We start from the raw sequence: 17,326 nt of genomic DNA, 5'->3' as shown, positions 1-17,326 counted from the left end.
CGCCACCATGCTCAGCTAATTTTTGTATTTTTAGTAGAGACGAGGTTTCACCATCTTGGCCAGGCTAGTCTTGAACTCCTGACCTTGTGATCCACCCACCTCAGCCTCCCAAAGTGCTGGGATTACAGGTATGAGTCACTGCGCCTGGCCAACTTTTTTTTTTTTATAATAGCCTATAGTAGAGTCTCCTCTGTCGTAGAAACCTTCAGCATGTGAGGGTTTTGTTTAAACAGTTGTTACCCCAAATACTCACATTACTGTCACATTGCGGGTACCTGTCCTATCAGAAGTAGCCTGGCTTCTGAAGGTGCAAGACTTGAGGGAAGTGAAGAGGAGGTGTGGATAGCTCAGGTACTAGAAAAATCTGGATCAGTATGCTCTGTCCATCTGAAATGGACTTGGAACTTTCTCTGCCCTCTGTTGTATGTTCCTCAGCAGCTGTTCAGCAGCTGCTTTGCTCCACCTCAGCAGTGGGTGAAACGACTCCACTGTCTGTTTATTGCAGAGCAGAAAGGGCCCTGGGATAAAATGCCCTGAATAAACATCAGATATTGGGAATATTTTTATTCACCATAATGAAGCACATTATTATTAGCCGAGCACTGTGGCTTCCCAGCTGAGAGCTGGTGCACTTGACAGTGCTCCCTCACATCCAGCCCCTCCTCTCTTGGAGCCCAGACAAGGTGGGGAGGCTGCATCCGGGCTGGAGGTTGTTTCCCCAGAAGGACGGCTGGGATGCTTGCTATGTGCCTAGCCCTCCATCCCGAGGCCTCCGAATTTCAGCCAACTTGCTGCCAGGTTTTATTCCTTCTCTTGGTTGTTTAGTTCCGGGCACCAGAGTTGGCTAGGGAATGAGCTTACTATATAGATCTCATGTTTATTTAGCACTTTTCCATGGAGAGTGGAGAGTAACATGCCGTAAGGACCTGATCTTCTATGGATTCGTCTTCTGCGTAGGCCTGCAGAGAGGACAGGAGGGATTTATTACCAACTTTATTTTTACCAAGAGGGAAATTGAAGACTGGAGAAGTCTACCCAGTTATTGATATAGACAAATGTTGGATTTCTATGTTATCTATATTTTGAAGAGATAATTATTCTTCAAAATAATTATCTGGACATGTATTTGTAGTTCCAGGCACACATACAGTAACTCATTTAATCCTTTCTGCACCTTATGAGGTGGGTATTGTCATCTCCGTTTGACAAATTAGAAAAACAAGGCACAGATACATTAAGTAACTGAAGATCCCACAGCTGAGTGAGTCCCAGAGGCAGGAGCTGGACCCAGGCAGTCTGTGCTCTCGCACAGCCTCTCCACTGTGTTCATGTGAGGGATTTGCTCAGTCTGCAGGTCACAGCACAAGAGCATGAGTGCTAGTTAGCCTTGCTGAAGGGACCGGAATTATTAAATCCAGTTTTGGGTGAATTAGATGAGGCACTGTGTAGTGAAAGGTGCCTAAATATTCACAGAGGCAGGGTCAAAAACCCAGGCCTCCCATTCACCAGTGTGGACACAGCCCAGTGGATGCACCTGCCTATGTACCTTTTGCCAACCAACCTCAAAGGATTTCTTAGATGATCAGTAAATGTGTACTATTGTTAGTTACCAAATTATTGACACATGTGACAACGGCAGTGCCATGTTATCAATAACGGGCATGTTTCTGCTGTTAGTAAGTTGGAGCAATTGAGTTTTTAGCTCTTTACCTCTCAAAGCATCATCTTGTCCTTTTTCTTGAAAATCTATTACAGTTTTACAGTATTGCTTTGAGTGAATCTGTGAATACATGTTTCGTTGAATGCTCAGCTAAGGAAACCAGATTACAGATGCTAAGTCATAGTAACTAAAGAGAGGGCAGGAGTTCTCAGAGGAGCAAGCTCAGACTCTAGGAAAGGACAGAGGCCCTGGCCTAAAATCGGAAGAGCTCAGGCCCTACCTCTGCCTCTTCATGTTTGCTGCGTGCCTATGGAAATGTCCCTTTACCTCTCTGGGCCACAGTTTGTTTTACCTGTTAAATAAGGAGGTGTGGAAATATGATTTCCAACTCCACTTCCAGAACCGATGATACGCTCGTTTGTAAACAGAGTTTTATTTCTGCAGGGATAGTTCCCGAATCCTCTCATTCATGTTCTGATGCTGTTTCTCTAAGACCCCGGGGCCAGATTCCCTTTGCGCTATAGACATAGTGGATCTTCAGAAGGCCAGAACAGGAGAGGAAGTTCTTATAATAAAACTTGAACTAGAAATAGATGGATGAGAAATCTCCCGGAAGACTTATCAAAGCATTTAATTCTGTGATTCCATTTAAACTCTTTTGGCTGTTTATGCATTCTAAAATTGAGTATTTGGAAGCACTCCTGTATCAGAAATAATGAGCAAGGCAGAAAGCACATGATATATTTGACCCCAAACTCTCTTTGGCTGTTAACTTTGGGGCAAAGGGTAGTGTAGTATGTTTTATACTAGAAGTCATATTCTTACCTTTCACTGTGGTAAAATCATGGGGAAAAAAAGATGAAGATAAAATGATTAAGAAATTTTTTTCTCTTAAAGAAAAATTCAACATTATGGCCAAAACTTAGAGCCACAGAGGCTGGAAGGGACGTCGACCATAAACTATCCCAGTTTTCTTGATTTGCACAAGTCTCTAGAAAAGCCCATGTGGCCTGATGTCATAGGCGTGATGCCCATTGAGGCTTGGACCCTCAATGACTCTGTTTATTGTCCTGCCTTTCCAGGCCTGCAACGAGTTCACCACCCATGTGATGAATCTCCTTCGAGAGCAAAGCCGGACCAGGCCCATCTCCCCGAAGGAGATTGAGCGGATGGTCAGCATCATCCACCGCAAGTTCAGCTCCATCCAGATGCAGCTCAAGCAGAGCACGTGCGAGGCTGTGATGATCCTGCGTTCCCGATTTCTGGATGCGCGGTGAGTCTCCCAAGAGGCCGTCCTGCCCTATCTGGGAGTCCACAGCTGGCCCCTTCTACAGGCTCTAGTTTTATCCTATCAACGCTGAGCCATGTGGTCGCCCAAGGGTGGTTCTGTGAGACTAGATAGGCCATTGGTTTCACACAGTGCCAGGAAAATACACGGTTGGAGGGGATAATCTTTATCACTACTGTTATGCACTCTGGGTAGCAGCAAGGAAGACTTAGGTACAGTGAGTTTTTTTCTTTTCACAGCACTAGGTACCTCTTTTATAGTTGCATCTTATAACTATGGGCCTACAGCTGTCTTACTAGCATTCTATCGTGACAGGCTCTCTTCAATAAAGTTTATTCCATTTGCTTGGAAGTTGGGCTCTTTTCCACACTATAGATGGACAGAGAGTGCACTCCGTTTGATTCAGCAAATATTTCTAAGTAAATTGCTGTCTCTGGGCTAATTTTAGGAGTGCAGAATAAGACATGGCACTTTGAACACAGAGGGCCAAGTAGGTGGTCTAACAGGAGCCGAGTTGGTTTGATGGTTTCCATCTTGCTTCTCACATCCGTACTTGTGAGTTCAGAGCATTTACTTGACGAAGCCATAGATAGAAAGGGCCTTAAGAAGAAGACAAGAACTGAGAACACAGAGCAAGTGGTCATGTCTTGATTCCCATACACTCTAGACCGATGGATTTATGTGACTCCCTTTGAGTCCTTTGGCTTCTGTTATCCAGCCTGTAAGATGGTAATAGTTACATCTTTCATCTGCTGTAGAAGAATATTCTGATAATTCATCTAGCAAATGCATTTTGATTATGGGTGTGCTTTGTGATCTGCAGTTTGTCTTAAATTCATCATCTGTGAATTCAGATACCATTCATATTTAAATTCTCGATAATCCCAGTCTGTTATTTTTATCATTAGAACATTAGATATGTTAGGGTCAGTGCACCATTTCACGATCTGTAATTTTGTCACTTTTCAGTCAGATAAAGCAATGTATCACTCCCCTTGAATGTTTTCACCTCTGAGATCACGTTTTATTCGGCTCTCCTACCTGCATTTTTCTCTGTCTTCACAATTGTGGCCATTACAGTCCTTGGACCTCTTTAAAATGCCCTGGCATCTTCTCCTCACTCCATTTTAGTCAATGTGTTTTGGGTTGCATGGAATATAACATGGGAATGCCAGCTAGCAAAATGTATCTCTGGGCCAGTAGAATTCCACAGAAGTCAAGAGAAAGTAAAAATGAAGGTAATTGGCTGGGCGCGGTGGCTCAAGCCTGTAATCCCAGCACTTTGGGAGGCTGAGGCGGGTGGATCACGAGGTCAAGAGATCGAGACCATCCTGGCCAACATGGTGAAACCCCGTCTCTACTAAAAATACAAAAAATTAGCTGGGCATGGTGGCGCGTGCCTGTAATCCCAGCTACTTGGGAGGCTGGGGCAGGAGAATTGCCTGAACCCAGGAGGCGGAGGTTGCGGTGAGCCGAGATTGTGCCATTGCACTCCAGCCTCGGTAACAAGAGCGAAACTCCGTCTCAAAAAAAAAAAAAAAAACGAAGGTAATTTTCCTCAGCTGGGTGTAGTGCTGGAGTGGAAATAGGCAAAATCACCATCAAGCAGGATCCTCTGTGCCTCTCCCTCACCCATGGCCTGCTGTCTACCCAGCTTCTTTAATGCAGCCTGTTCGCACAGTGCAAAGTACAAGTGACTGGTGGCCTCTGTTTGGGTCCTTCCTCTGTGCTGCCACCCCGCATGGATTGCTTACATCTCCATGGTGACTCCCCTAGTTAAAATGCTGGAGTTAGTATTTATGTTGGCAGATATTGAAAAAACAAAAAAGAATAATTGGGTCCAGACTGGGTTCTTTTCAAGAAAGCAAGCAGAGAGAAGGGCGGAGCAGAATTACTGTTACACTGGATATCATCTCTCAGTACTTCTGCTGTGCCCAGTTGAAGGTCAGACTGTAAAGGACACAAAGCTAGGCGAGCTTTGTACACAGTTCCTTTCACATCCCCCAGCCTTGGCCTGCAGTGTTCCCGTTGGCACCAGAAGGACAGTCACTTGAATACAGGGTCTTTTTCTTGCTTTAGTGACAACCTCTGAATCATTGCCTCTGAGCCAGGATTCAAAACTAAAACAACTAACCTATTGTCATTGTTACTGTCATTTTATTTCGGGGGTATATTTATTACCAGTGGAAGAACAGGGCCCCAAATGCCAGCCGAAGGCTGAGCAAATGGCCTTCTCAGTTCAAAAATAAATGTTTGCCGGACATCCTTTTCGGGGAGTTCACATCAGGGCCTCCAGCATCACTAACTATAATTGGGAGAGAGAGCTAAGCAAACTTGGTAAGAAAGACGTACTCACTGCGGATACACACACGCTCCTCTAAACCGTGCATCTGATAGGCCAGGCCTCACCAAAAAAAGATTTCATGGAAGACAAATAAAGTACAAAGAGGACTTGACTTAGTAGCAGGATTAGTCTTTGTAATCTAATAGGTGTGTAGAACTGCGTGTTACTACTTTGTTCTGGAACTCTCACTGGATTAGCTTTCTATTGCTGCATACCAGATTACCGCAAATTAAGCAGCTTACAACAACACAAGTGTATTATCGCACAGTTTCTGTTGGTCAGGGGCCTGGACATGGCTTAGCTGGATCCTCTGCCCTAGACACATCGAAGCTATAATCAAGCTATAAGCTGAGGCTGTGATCTCATCTGAGGCTCAGGGTCTCCTTCCAAGTTCGTTCTGGTTCTTGGCAGAATTCATTTCCTTCTAATTGTAGGACTGAGGGCCTCAGTTCCTAGAGGCTGCCCTACTCAATAGGCAGTTCACAGTTTGGCTGCCTGCTTTCTTCCTGAGGCCAGCAAGAGAAACTTCCCATTTTAAGACTTTAGTCGAATCTTCCCTTTCATTTACTCAAAGTCAGCTGACGAGGAGCCTAATCGTATTTACTATCCCGTCCACTCACAGGGAAGGAGTGGACACCAGGGTCTAGAGTTTTGGAATTCTGTCCACCACACTCCTCAGCTGAGCTCTGGGACCAGGTTTATCCCACTCAAGTCATTTCCTGTCTCTTCCTTAGACTGACCTAACTGTACCAGGAGAGTTTAACTTAAAAATTCCATTCATTCAGCATTTGTCTTACCATGCTGTAGACCCAGCATTGTGCCATACACCTTGGTAAGTTTATTATCAGGACTATCAATAACATTCTTTTGTGTTGTCATTAAAAGAGGGAGAGAACTTACAAGCTCTCTAAATGATTGTGAGGCAATCACCTTAACTTTTTCTGTAACACTTTGCTGGAAATAACAACAGTAACATAAACAGGTGATTAAAAGCACATCTGTGTACTTCGCTGCAGTAGTGGGGATTACATCAAGTAAACTGCCAAAGAGAAGGATGGCAAGAAAGAGGAAAGGACATCCAAGAAGGTCTAGTCTGTTCACACCGGCACCCTGCTTAGACTTACCGGTTTATCTAACTGAGCTCTTACTATCTGCCAGATGTTGAAGTAGCCACTGGAACATCAAAGATGAAAAAAATGCATATAAACGTGGGTCTTATCTTCACAGAGCTCATGATCTCATGGGACAAATACTGTTACAACTGTACATAACACATGAGGTTCATTCATCCACCTACTCCACTCAAGGAAAGGATCCAGAGAGAGGGCAGAAAATACTAAGTCTCAGAGGAGCAGGATGTTTGCCAAATAGAAGGAATAACAACAAAATAAAACAACATAATTCCACTTCACCCAGCATTCCTCACCTTACTATGTGTTAGACACAGGGTTTCAAATATGAATGAGATGTGTCTCCTGCCTTTGAGGAATTCGCTGTTCAGTTGGGGAGACATATGTAAATCTGTGGCGGATGTCGTGGGAGAGAAAAACGCAGGGTGGTGTGAAGAGGCACAGGAGCATGAAAGCCACGAGTCTTTGGGGAATGCAGAGGCATATGATGTGGCTAGACGAAACTGTACAGAGCATGTGTAGGATTGAGGGGAAATGAGGCACTCGGGATAGGAAAGATCCACTGAAAACCCTTAATATACCAGTGAAGATTTTAAATTTATCCTATTAAGCAGCAGAAACCCTCAGAGCTGTTTAAGGAAGAAGTATGGGAAATTAACACATAAAATTGCACAGGATTCAAATTCTGGCCACAACTCTGATGACATATATATGACCCTCGATAAGTGGCTTATTTTCCCAAGACTCAGTTTTCTTACCTGTAAAACAGGGATAATGCTGTAAATAGGAATAAATCTTAATATAGTATCTGGCACCTAATAGTCACATCATAATCCAGCTATCATAATGGCTACCATTGTGTGTTGCTATCATATGACATTGTATATTATGTTCATATATAAACCCATCATTGATAAATTTTATCATGATTAGTGACATGATCGTGTCTGTGGTTTAGGAAGATTACCGTTAGTGATTCTCTGGAAGATGAGCTGGATTGGAGAAGAGAGAATGTAAGGAACAATTATTGTAGCCTGTGCTCCTCAAACTGGGGCCACACAAAATAAACTGAAATACCTTCCACATTTTCCATAAGTATTCGAGGGAAAAATTTCTTAGTTTAAGATAAACATTGAGATGTGTTAGAGTAGACTAAAACAAGAGGTTCCAAAGATATTTTATGTTTTTGCTGGTGTCCCCAGAACTACAGTCTCTTTCCAGGAGGACTTCTTGGGTGCTGTTTCTGGAAAGCATTGATCCAGCGTTGCATTGTCTGGTATATAGCTATTTAATTTTGAATAGAAGTTAGCTAAATACTAAATTAAAATAAACATTTGAAAAATAGCTCTCTGGTGACCCTAGCCACGTTGCACCTGCTCAGTAGCCACATGTAGCCACTGGCTGCTATACTGGACAGCAGAGATACAGAACATTTCACTCGTAGCAGAGAGTACTCTTGGACAGCACTAGTCATACAAGCGTGTGATAGGCAGTGGCTTCTCTTCACTTGTTTCACAAATAGCGGTGCAATTAGAATGGAACAAAAGAGATAGATTTAAAAGCGTAGAACTGGCAGAACTTGTTTTGGGGCCAATCATTTGATGAAGGTAAGAAAGCAGGAAGAGTTGAGAATCACTCCCAGTTTCTAGCACATGCTAGATACTCAAATCTTGGAATGAGTGAATGAATGAATGAATGAATGAATGAACAAATTAGCAAATATAATGTACCCTACCTATAGTAATTTCACTAAATAAGGATAACAAGGAAAATGGAGCTGATTTGGGTAAAAGGTGATGTTAGTTTTGGAAACTGTTTGTTTGAAGTTGCCTGGGGTCTGTAGGCATAAAAGGGCCAGTGGCTCTTAGCAGAGGTATTAGAGCAGGAGATAATAAGTTTGCTAGTTAGCAGTGTATGTCTGCGATGTCTACACATCTCATGAGTGTCTACACTGTCATGAGTGTCTACTCATCTACACTGTCATGAGTCCTTTAAAAAAAACTTCCCCCATGGACCCTGTGATTCAAATATTTTTTGTCCCTAAAACACCATATTTATCCAGTAATATTTAATCAACTTCCAAATTTCTTAAATTCAAAACCTAGATGCCCAACTTGCAAAGCTACTGATGGGTTTGAAATCACAAATGTTAACTCGCCAAGGTGATAACACTTCAAGCCAAAGCAAAGAAACCAGGTGTCTTCGTTAGCTCAGTCCTATTGTAGAAAGGTGTTATTTTCACTAGGTTTCTTGAAATTCTGAAAAATCCTGATCCTAGGATTTCAAAGGCCATAGATTGAGACAGCTACCAAAAGAGGTGATAAGCGAGTCCATCAGAGTAGATGAGACCACCTAGGGAAGATCGCACATCACAAGGAGAGAAGAGCTGGGAACAGCTGTCTGCACCATCCGCATACCACCGGCTCATTTCAGAGAGGTTCCCTTTGAGCTCAATTGGAAGAGTCCCAAAAAATACACAGTAATGCTAATGCAAACAACTGAATGAAGGAACGGAGACTCTCCCAATTAGGGAGGCTTCAGGGTCCAGTTCCCCAGACCTAAAACAACAGTCCTCTTTAGGTGAAGAAGAAGGAGAAGCCAAAGGTTATCTAAAGCCTGGCCTGCAGACCCTGTTAGCCACTTGGCTATCTTCCTCAAATTCCCATCATGCAAGAGCTTTTAACACATGCCCACTTTGTAGTTGGGCTTTTAAATCCAGTCTGTACAATTTCTGATGCTGGGTGACCCAGAAACTCAGCATGATTTAGGAGAGTGACTTGGGCTTGCTATAATCTGGACAGATGTGGTTAACACCTGTGGACAGATGGAGTTCACCCGGTAAAATCAGGTACTTTATTGTGTTAATTAATCCAAGTGGGACCCTGAAAATACAGTATTAGCTGAATTTCCTGTCTGGCAAGGCCATCAGTGCTTTCTGTTGGCCAAATTGGGAACTCCTATATCCTGGCATAATCAGGGATGTTCTGGAAATCTTTTCCATATGGAAAAGCTTTTAATAAAAGCAAGAAAGGCAACAGTGCTAAGCGAGCTAATTTAAAGATGAAGGCCTCACACTTCAAGGAGGGACAACCAGCCCTTGCAGTGAGCCTGGAGTCCCTACCCAACTCCTGCAAATATCCACAGACCTTCATTGTCAGGAAGCGGTAAAGTGATTCTCACTTTAAATTAGTTCAATTAGCACTTTTTTTAAAAAAGACAGAAAAATGCTTTCATTCAAAAAAAGTGGTTTTCTCCTTTTTGACAACCTGTATATGAAAAAGATTTCTGTGGGCTTTTGTTTTACCATTTAGCAGCTGTTCTTGCTTAAGAAGTGCCACTTCTCTCCTTTTGAGAGAGGTCAAACTGTTGGGGGTTAATTTCAGTCAGTTCCATGCCCTCTTCTGCAGATGCCTTTTAAAATGTTACATACATTTACATGGGGATAGAATGGAAAGAACTTGGTAACTTATTTTTAACTTATGGCTACAGAGGTTCTGTGTAATTGGGAGGAGCCAATTTGTACAGAAGAGAGATTGGGTTTTCTAGTCAGTCAGACCTGAATTAATACCTTGACTGTAACATACCAGCTGAGTGACCTGTGAGTTCAGTTCTTCATCGGTAAATTCAAATAACCATATCTACCTCAGTAGAGTTGTGAAAAATGAATAACTTGAATTGATTGCCAAGAGGGAGGGGTAAGGCCCAGTGCCCGGAACCTGGTAGGAAGAAAGACCAAGTTGTAGCACCTGCCACGTGTTGGTCACTATGCTGAATGCTATCTTTATGTGGCCTCATCTCTTCCCTTCTCTCACCCTGTGAGGTCAGTATGACCCTCTTCTCTTTAATTGAAGAAACTGATCAAAATCACCCAGCTGACATTCAATTGATCAGGATTCAAAAGCAAGATGAGCCTGCGTGTGTTGGCTCACTGTAATCCCAGCACTTTGGGAGGCTAAAGCAGATGGATCATGAGGTCAGGAGTTAGAGACCAGCCTGGCCATCCTGGTGAAATTCCATCTCTGCTAAAATGACAAAATCTATCTCAGTGTAGTGGTGCACACGTGTAATCTCAGCTACTCAGGAGGCTGAGGCAGGAGAATTGCTTGAACCCGGGAGGCAGAGGTTGCAGTGAGCCAAGATCACACCACTGCACTCCAGCCTGGGTGACAGAGTGAAACTCCATCTCAGAAAAAAACAACCAAGATGGCCTGAATTTTGAAACTTTATGCTCCTCACTACTCTGCAAAAATATCTGTGATCATTCTTCTGTTCGGTACCCAGATGGTACACAATGAAGTATTGAGCTTTTAATGATGGTTTTGGCATCCAGCTCCTATTGGTAAATCTGCTCCAATTCACCTTTTGCTCAAAAATTTGTCTTCTCACAGAAGTAGATTCTATTCTGTCCCATTTTATATTTATTTGGTATGAGCTTTTTTGTTGTTTCCTTTCTCTTTTCGAAGGCGGAAGAGACGGAATTTCAACAAGCAAGCGACAGAAATCCTGAATGAATATTTCTATTCCCATCTCAGCAACCCTTACCCCAGTGAGGAAGCCAAAGAGGAGTTAGCCAAGAAGTGTGGCATCACAGTCTCGCAGGTGAGCAGCCCTCAACTGCCTCAACCTGTAGCCTGGCTGTGGTGGGACCTCCAAGGCAGGCTCTTAGAGGTCTTGCTTTACTGGATATTCATGCCTTGCAGGTTCCATCAGCTATGGCCTTAAAAAATCAAGGTAAGTACTTGATGTGTATGTGTATAAGTGAGTTTCTAGGTAAGCACTTGGCAAAACTTGAGAAGAACCAGCAGAAGGAAGAGAATGAGTACAGTGTAAAAACAGGGTTAGGGTTGTTCTTCCCATCGAGCACTCCTTTGCTTCAAATGGATGAGGTGTCTTAAGTGTGCTAGGAAAGTTACCTGCATTCCTTATGCTGTTTTTTCAAAGTCAGTCAACTCCTTAGCCAATTTTTTTTGCCCAACCCAGGAACTTTAAGAGTCAGTGAATGGAACTAGTTGTGATATAGCCTTTTAAATGAAAGGAACTTAAATGTCTCCTCTTGATGTGCTGACTCTGTAACTGATGGAGTGTAGGAATTTTAACATGTCACTGTGATTCTGTTAGAATGGTTGAACAAAATGTCACTGAATGCCCCTTCCCCCAAAGAGCAATAACCATAACAGGTGGTGTCTGTTGATTTGGAAAGATACATGATATAACATTTTTATAGGCTTAGAGTTTTCGAAATGAATATGAAGCAGAAAAGTAGGCAGTATTTATTTATATGTATGTACATTTGTCCACTCAAAAGATCTACCCAAGCTTCTTATTCAGTCTGAACCTCAAATATCACCACTGGTTTCTAGTTGAGACCGGTAGTGATAGTTATAAAATTTGTTGGAGGAACTTTTTCTTAGAATTTTGTCACATGAAGGAGAATTAAATGTACTGGTATTTCCATTAAAACTGGGGAGGGGAGAGAGTACTAAAGGCCACTCTAGCAAGAAATTTCACTTACCATTTTTTAAATGAAGTAGATGCTCTTCTATAGAAACTGGGCATCTGTACGTCCTTGAATTGAATCCTGACTTCTGTTCATCCTGGCAGGGTACCGATCCCATCAACCTGTGTTTAGCTATGCAGAATTAGGTCCAGTCAGAATACAGAGCTCCACAAAAGCTATGCACAAGGAAGGGATTGCCCAAGCCTCCCCACCAAACTAAGATGATTTTGCAGCAGGAAATATCCTTGAAAACATTCTTCCAAATAAAGCAGAATGAACTGACTCCTTTTTACCCTAGGCCTTCCTTAGGTGCTTTGACCCAGCTGAAGGTCATTTTCAGTCTTGACAGTTCTGAGAAACTGGAACGTCTGTGGTCAAACTCAGGTAGCCTAGTTTTTTCTAGTGCTATCACCGTTCTCATCCGAATCTAGACCCCTTGTCCACAAAAAAAGGGAATTAATGCTTTTTTATATTTGCTGTATGTTTGAGGAACGTTTCTAGGTGTGGACCACAAACATGTAGCAAGTATCAAATCAGTGAATTTTATCATGTAACTTCTGCTTTTTAAAGTGAAACTAAATTATTACTGTCTGAATTCCAACTGTGGAATTCAGAATTTCAACTCCCTATTGAAGGTAAAAGGAATCCCTGTGGAGATAATTTGTAATATAGCTAGATACATAAAATCCCGATCTGTTTCAGCAACCTTCACTTCCTTCATTATGGAAACTCAAGGTACAAATAGCATGTCCATTAAAATGCTTATTTACATATTGTGTCACCTTTCCCTTTCCTCTGCCCATGCCAAAGTCATGCCATTCTTTTTCCCCATCACATGTGTCTCTCCCCAAAGCAACCAAGCTACCAGTGCTAAACAAGTCCAATGGGAGACAATATAATATAACGTCGTAGAAGGAGCATTAAGCAAGGAGCATGCTTTTGACAATAGTCAACTGTGGGATTCTAGGGAACTCACTTTTTTTTTTTTAATCTTAGTTGACCCATCTACTCATCATGATTCGTTGGATCACATGATTTATTAAATCTTTCTCCTAGTTCCCAAAGCCAGGGAATACCTCTTGGTCATTAGTGTCTTTTTTTGAAATTGCAAGTTCTTTTGAAATCTACTAAAAACTATTGATGACCCAAAACAAAGATATGCTGCTCATACACCCAAATTCATGTGAAATCCGCCTATTGACGGTATCTCCCCAGATCCATAAAGAGCCCTTTTTCTACACGAGAGCTACTCAAAGTGTGATCCACAGAAGGCAGCATCAGCATCCCCTGGGAGCCTGTTAGAAGCATAAATTCTTGAGTGTCATCCTCATTCTGAATCAGAATCTTTGAGGGTGAAATCTATAATAAAAATTTATTTTAACAGCTTCCCTGAGAACCCTTGACTTTGAAAAGCAATGCTTTATTACACACTGTATCTCAGTGATCTCTTCCGTGCTCACAGCTACAAATAATACCTCCATTTGAATCCCTGATGGAACGGCTCTCCTGTAGCACCAAACTCATAATTCTGCTTCCCACTAGACTTCTTCATGGCTCTGCCCAGAGGTTCTTCAAAATTAACTTGTTCAAAATGTGTATCAAGCTCTTCCTATAAAACCTGTTCTTTCTGTATTTCATGTCTCATTCTGTGTCTCTTATCTATACATCCCTAGTGCCTAAAGCATATTAGGTCCTTAGTTCATGATTGTTGAATAATTAGTTCATTCATGAAAACGCTGACTGTATGCGTTGTCCACATCATTGTCTGTCGGACAGTGTAGGAAGTACCTGAACTGACCTAGCACCTTCCTACCAGTTCATTCTTCTCATTTAGAAGGGACTCATTCGCACATTACCCTTCTCTCCCAGCTTCATCTCATGTTTTTTTCACATATAATTGGACCTCAGATGTTTCTTTTTCAAATGTCCTCCCAAACTACCTTCATCTTTTTCCCTTCTTCTAGCTTGTGTAGTTATCTGTGGGAAAAAAATCTCCTTACCTTTTTTCGTCTTTTCCTATCCCATAAATCAAAAAGCAACCATAATTATGACCGATTCCTATGAATAGTGAAAGTTGTATCAAGAAAAACATAAATTTCAAAGTGAAATTAGGTATGCAGTGATCCTGAAATATACCCAGAAGTGTCCTTTTTCCTCTAGTTTACCTCATTTTCTGTAGACATCAGCATTTACAATAAATAAAGCATTTTCTTATTAAATTCTTTCACTTTTTTGTTTACTAATATTGCGGTGATTTTTTTTTTTTAAGGCTTGGCATTTCTGCTATAGTATAACAGTATAGGCCTATAGTTGTGTAGGCCTTTCGGTGCAATCCTTATAAGCTGTTTTAAGTTTGCTAATGCATTTAAAAAATAAGTATAGTTTTGCAACAATTTTCTTTATCTGCCATTGTTGGGAGTTAAATATAAATGATATGTAAGCTGTGGTACATGTGGAATCAACAACCCCTTCCCTTATCAGATTCAAAGTTTGTTTTGTAATTACATAAAAACCTCAACATTTTAGTTCACAGTCATATCTGGAATGTGGGATATAAAACTTTCCTTCCCACGGCAGGAATTATGGGGGTAAAATTTGAATTTAACTGTATCTCCACTTGCCTCTGGCAGAGGTCTTGGTATGAAGGGAGCAGAGGTACCAAATGGAGCCAAGACACCTGCTGTGAACCACATGAAGGAAATAAATTAACAAATGAAAGTAAATTAGGTTTATTGTGTTTGCTGGCTTTAACATTTAAACCCTAGAATTCAAAGAGATAATCATTTGTATGCTGCAGTTTTTTTCTTATGTAGATAATACCAAGCTTTACACAAAATAGTCAGTGAAATCTGGTAGACTGAATTACATTGATCCTAAGGACTATAGTGAAATACAGCTAAGACTCTCAGTCCACATTAAGGTTATGGAACTTCCAAAAATTGGCAATTAATCTATCACACGAAAGCACCTATATGGATATTTAAAGGTCTGTGTATTTTGATGGCACAAAGCCAGCTTTCACATTGATAAACGCTAGAGGCATTTCTCCTGAAATGTTACTTATATTGTGGTGCATAACTGAAGACGTAAGCAAATTTAAAATGCTTGCTCTAAATGAAAAGGGTTCTAGCCAGGCGCGGTGCCTCACGCCTGTAATCCCAGCACTTTGGGAGGCCGGGGCGGGTGGATCATGAGGTCAAGAGATCGAGACCATCCTGGTCAACATGGTGAAACCCTGTCTCTACTAAAAATACAAAATCAATCAATAAATAAATAATAAATAAAAGGGTTCTAGTTTAATTGAGCAGCTCCTTTATAGGAAGATTTTTGTCACAGTGGTTTTGCTAAATTTTAGTTATATTAAACAAGAGAATCGCATTGTATCTGTTTGTCCTCTTGAAGCTCTTACTACTGATGTTGCCAATTATTAATATAAGTAGGATGAGACCAATTAGCTTACCTCTTCACCTCTCTCATAAACCCTTCTTTTTCTTCTGCAATGTTTCTGAAGGGTGAAATGTGAACTCTCTCATCTTCTCTTAAACTACTCTAGGTATCAAACTGGTTTGGAAATAAGCGAATCCGGTACAAGAAGAACATAGGTAAATTTCAAGAGGAAGCCAATATTTATGCTGCCAAAACAGCTGTCACTGCTACCAATGTGTCAGCCCATGGAAGCCAAGCTAACTCGCCCTCAACTCCCAACTCAGCTGGTTAGTTTTTTCTTTGATTTGGGGGCTGGGGGAGAAATTGTTATTTATTTTTATAGTTGCTTTTCCTACATTGGGATTTTCTTTTAACTTATCAGACTTCTGATTGGTTAATTTCTGTATTTGATTGTATTTTTGGATGTTAATGTCACTTTGGGCTCTTCCTTTCATTTCCAAAGAGCAGTCTGTTCTGCTGTTTACAAGGTGGGTTGTCTGGAGGTTTGCGTTAATGTGTCTATTAAATTAAGACCGAAGTAAATTGGTTGGCGTGATGAGACCTCTAAATTCTCCTCTCAGGGATATCAGTAAGTAAGTTAGACATAGTGCTTAGAGATAGGCTATTGGGATTCTGTCATTTGATCTGTTTTATTTAAAGCATCTCTCCTTGTCAATATTGCTGTTCCAACAACATAATGTCTGGGTCACCTGTTCGCATGCATTCTATGCAGAAATATTTACTCTTCTAGAAAATATCTCATTCGAATTGTTTGGTGTGTAAAACCAGGCTATGAATATTTCTATCCATTGTTTATAGTTGTTGTTCTGTATTGGTTTCTGTTGGTCTTCTTTATATTTATCAGTCATGTGCTCTGTAATAGGTTGTATTTCGGGAAATATACATTATATCACTAATTTAAGAGTTTAGGCCAAAATACCACATTTTGGGGTGTGCCTTATGTCATCAGTTCAGAATTTCCACACATAAAAAATATATATAATTAATAATGCAAAAAAATAACCTTTGTGTTTGTATGCTACAAAAGGCATGTGGTAATATTTTTCCTTTGGTAAAGGAAAAGCAGGTATTTTCTCATTAAATAAGTTTGGTTTGATTTTGACTAAGGTGCACAGTTAAGAAAATTGATGCTTCTAACTTTAAAAGGTTACCAATTTAAATAAGTTTGACCATAATATGATTATAAACCTAATGTCTAACATGTTTTAAGAGTATGTGGCATCTTTGACCACAAAGCTTGTCTGTCCACTAAAATAAGTTTTCTTACAGTGGCTGGTTACTGGAGACATGTAGGGGCCCACAGACTGTCTTCCCAGAAGCACAAACTTCTTATGATAAGGTTCTCCAGGTCACTGGGCTATACCCAGCACTTCTTTTATGGCCTTCTTTTATCTAAATGGAATCACGCATGAAGAGTGGCCTGGGCTTTTTCAACATGAATATAATAAAACAACATCGAATTCAATCCAGTTTTAATTTTGCCAGCACTGCAGGTTAGATTCCTATGAGGAGCATATTTACTTTTTGAGGAATATTTTGTTTTTTTTCTTCCTCTATCATGATGTGATTGACAAGGGATCAAAGCTAAGAGGTTCAATAACCAGAGAGTTCCATTGTCTCCATCTGGTCAATTACCGAGCATTTCAGACCCAACAACACAAGCTGAATTGTGCTGCTAGGCAGACATTTCCACTTGTCTCTTTGGAAGAAGTACAATTCTGTCAGCATTAGCAAAAATGCACTCAACACTCCTGCAAAGGTTATCATAATGCAGAACAGATATCAAAATGACTTTTTCCTGTCCCTGATATATCTGCATCGCAGATGGCTTAGCATGATTTATGACTAGGCCTCAGTAAGACCCGCTGGACTTTCTTCATTACTAAATCTGTAACTATTTATTCTTTCCTAAAACCCTTAAAAAGAGAAAAGTAAGCATTTTAACCCTCTACTCTGCGTT

General features: G+C 41.0%; 1 protein-coding gene across 6 annotated transcripts in view; it reads left to right on the top strand.

Moving 5' to 3' along the window:
• PBX1 (PBX homeobox 1) overlaps positions 1–17,326 on the top strand; it is a 324,640-nt gene that overhangs the window by 245,768 nt on the left and 61,546 nt on the right. For all 6 annotated transcript variants that reach the window (XM_035278949.3, XM_054247504.2, XM_008985115.5 and 3 more), the window contains 3 exons: positions 2,743–2,933; positions 10,886–11,021; positions 15,473–15,632. In XM_035278949.3, the coding sequence (XP_035134840.1) occupies positions 2,743–2,933; positions 10,886–11,021; positions 15,473–15,632 (487 nt within the window). The remainder of the gene's footprint in view (positions 1–2,742; positions 2,934–10,885; positions 11,022–15,472; positions 15,633–17,326) is intronic.

This window comes from Callithrix jacchus, chromosome 18 (genome assembly GCF_049354715.1).
Source record: "Callithrix jacchus isolate 240 chromosome 18, calJac240_pri, whole genome shotgun sequence".
Lineage (NCBI taxonomy): Eukaryota > Metazoa > Chordata > Mammalia > Primates > Cebidae > Callithrix > Callithrix jacchus.
This window is presented reverse-complemented; position numbering and strand designations above follow the sequence as displayed.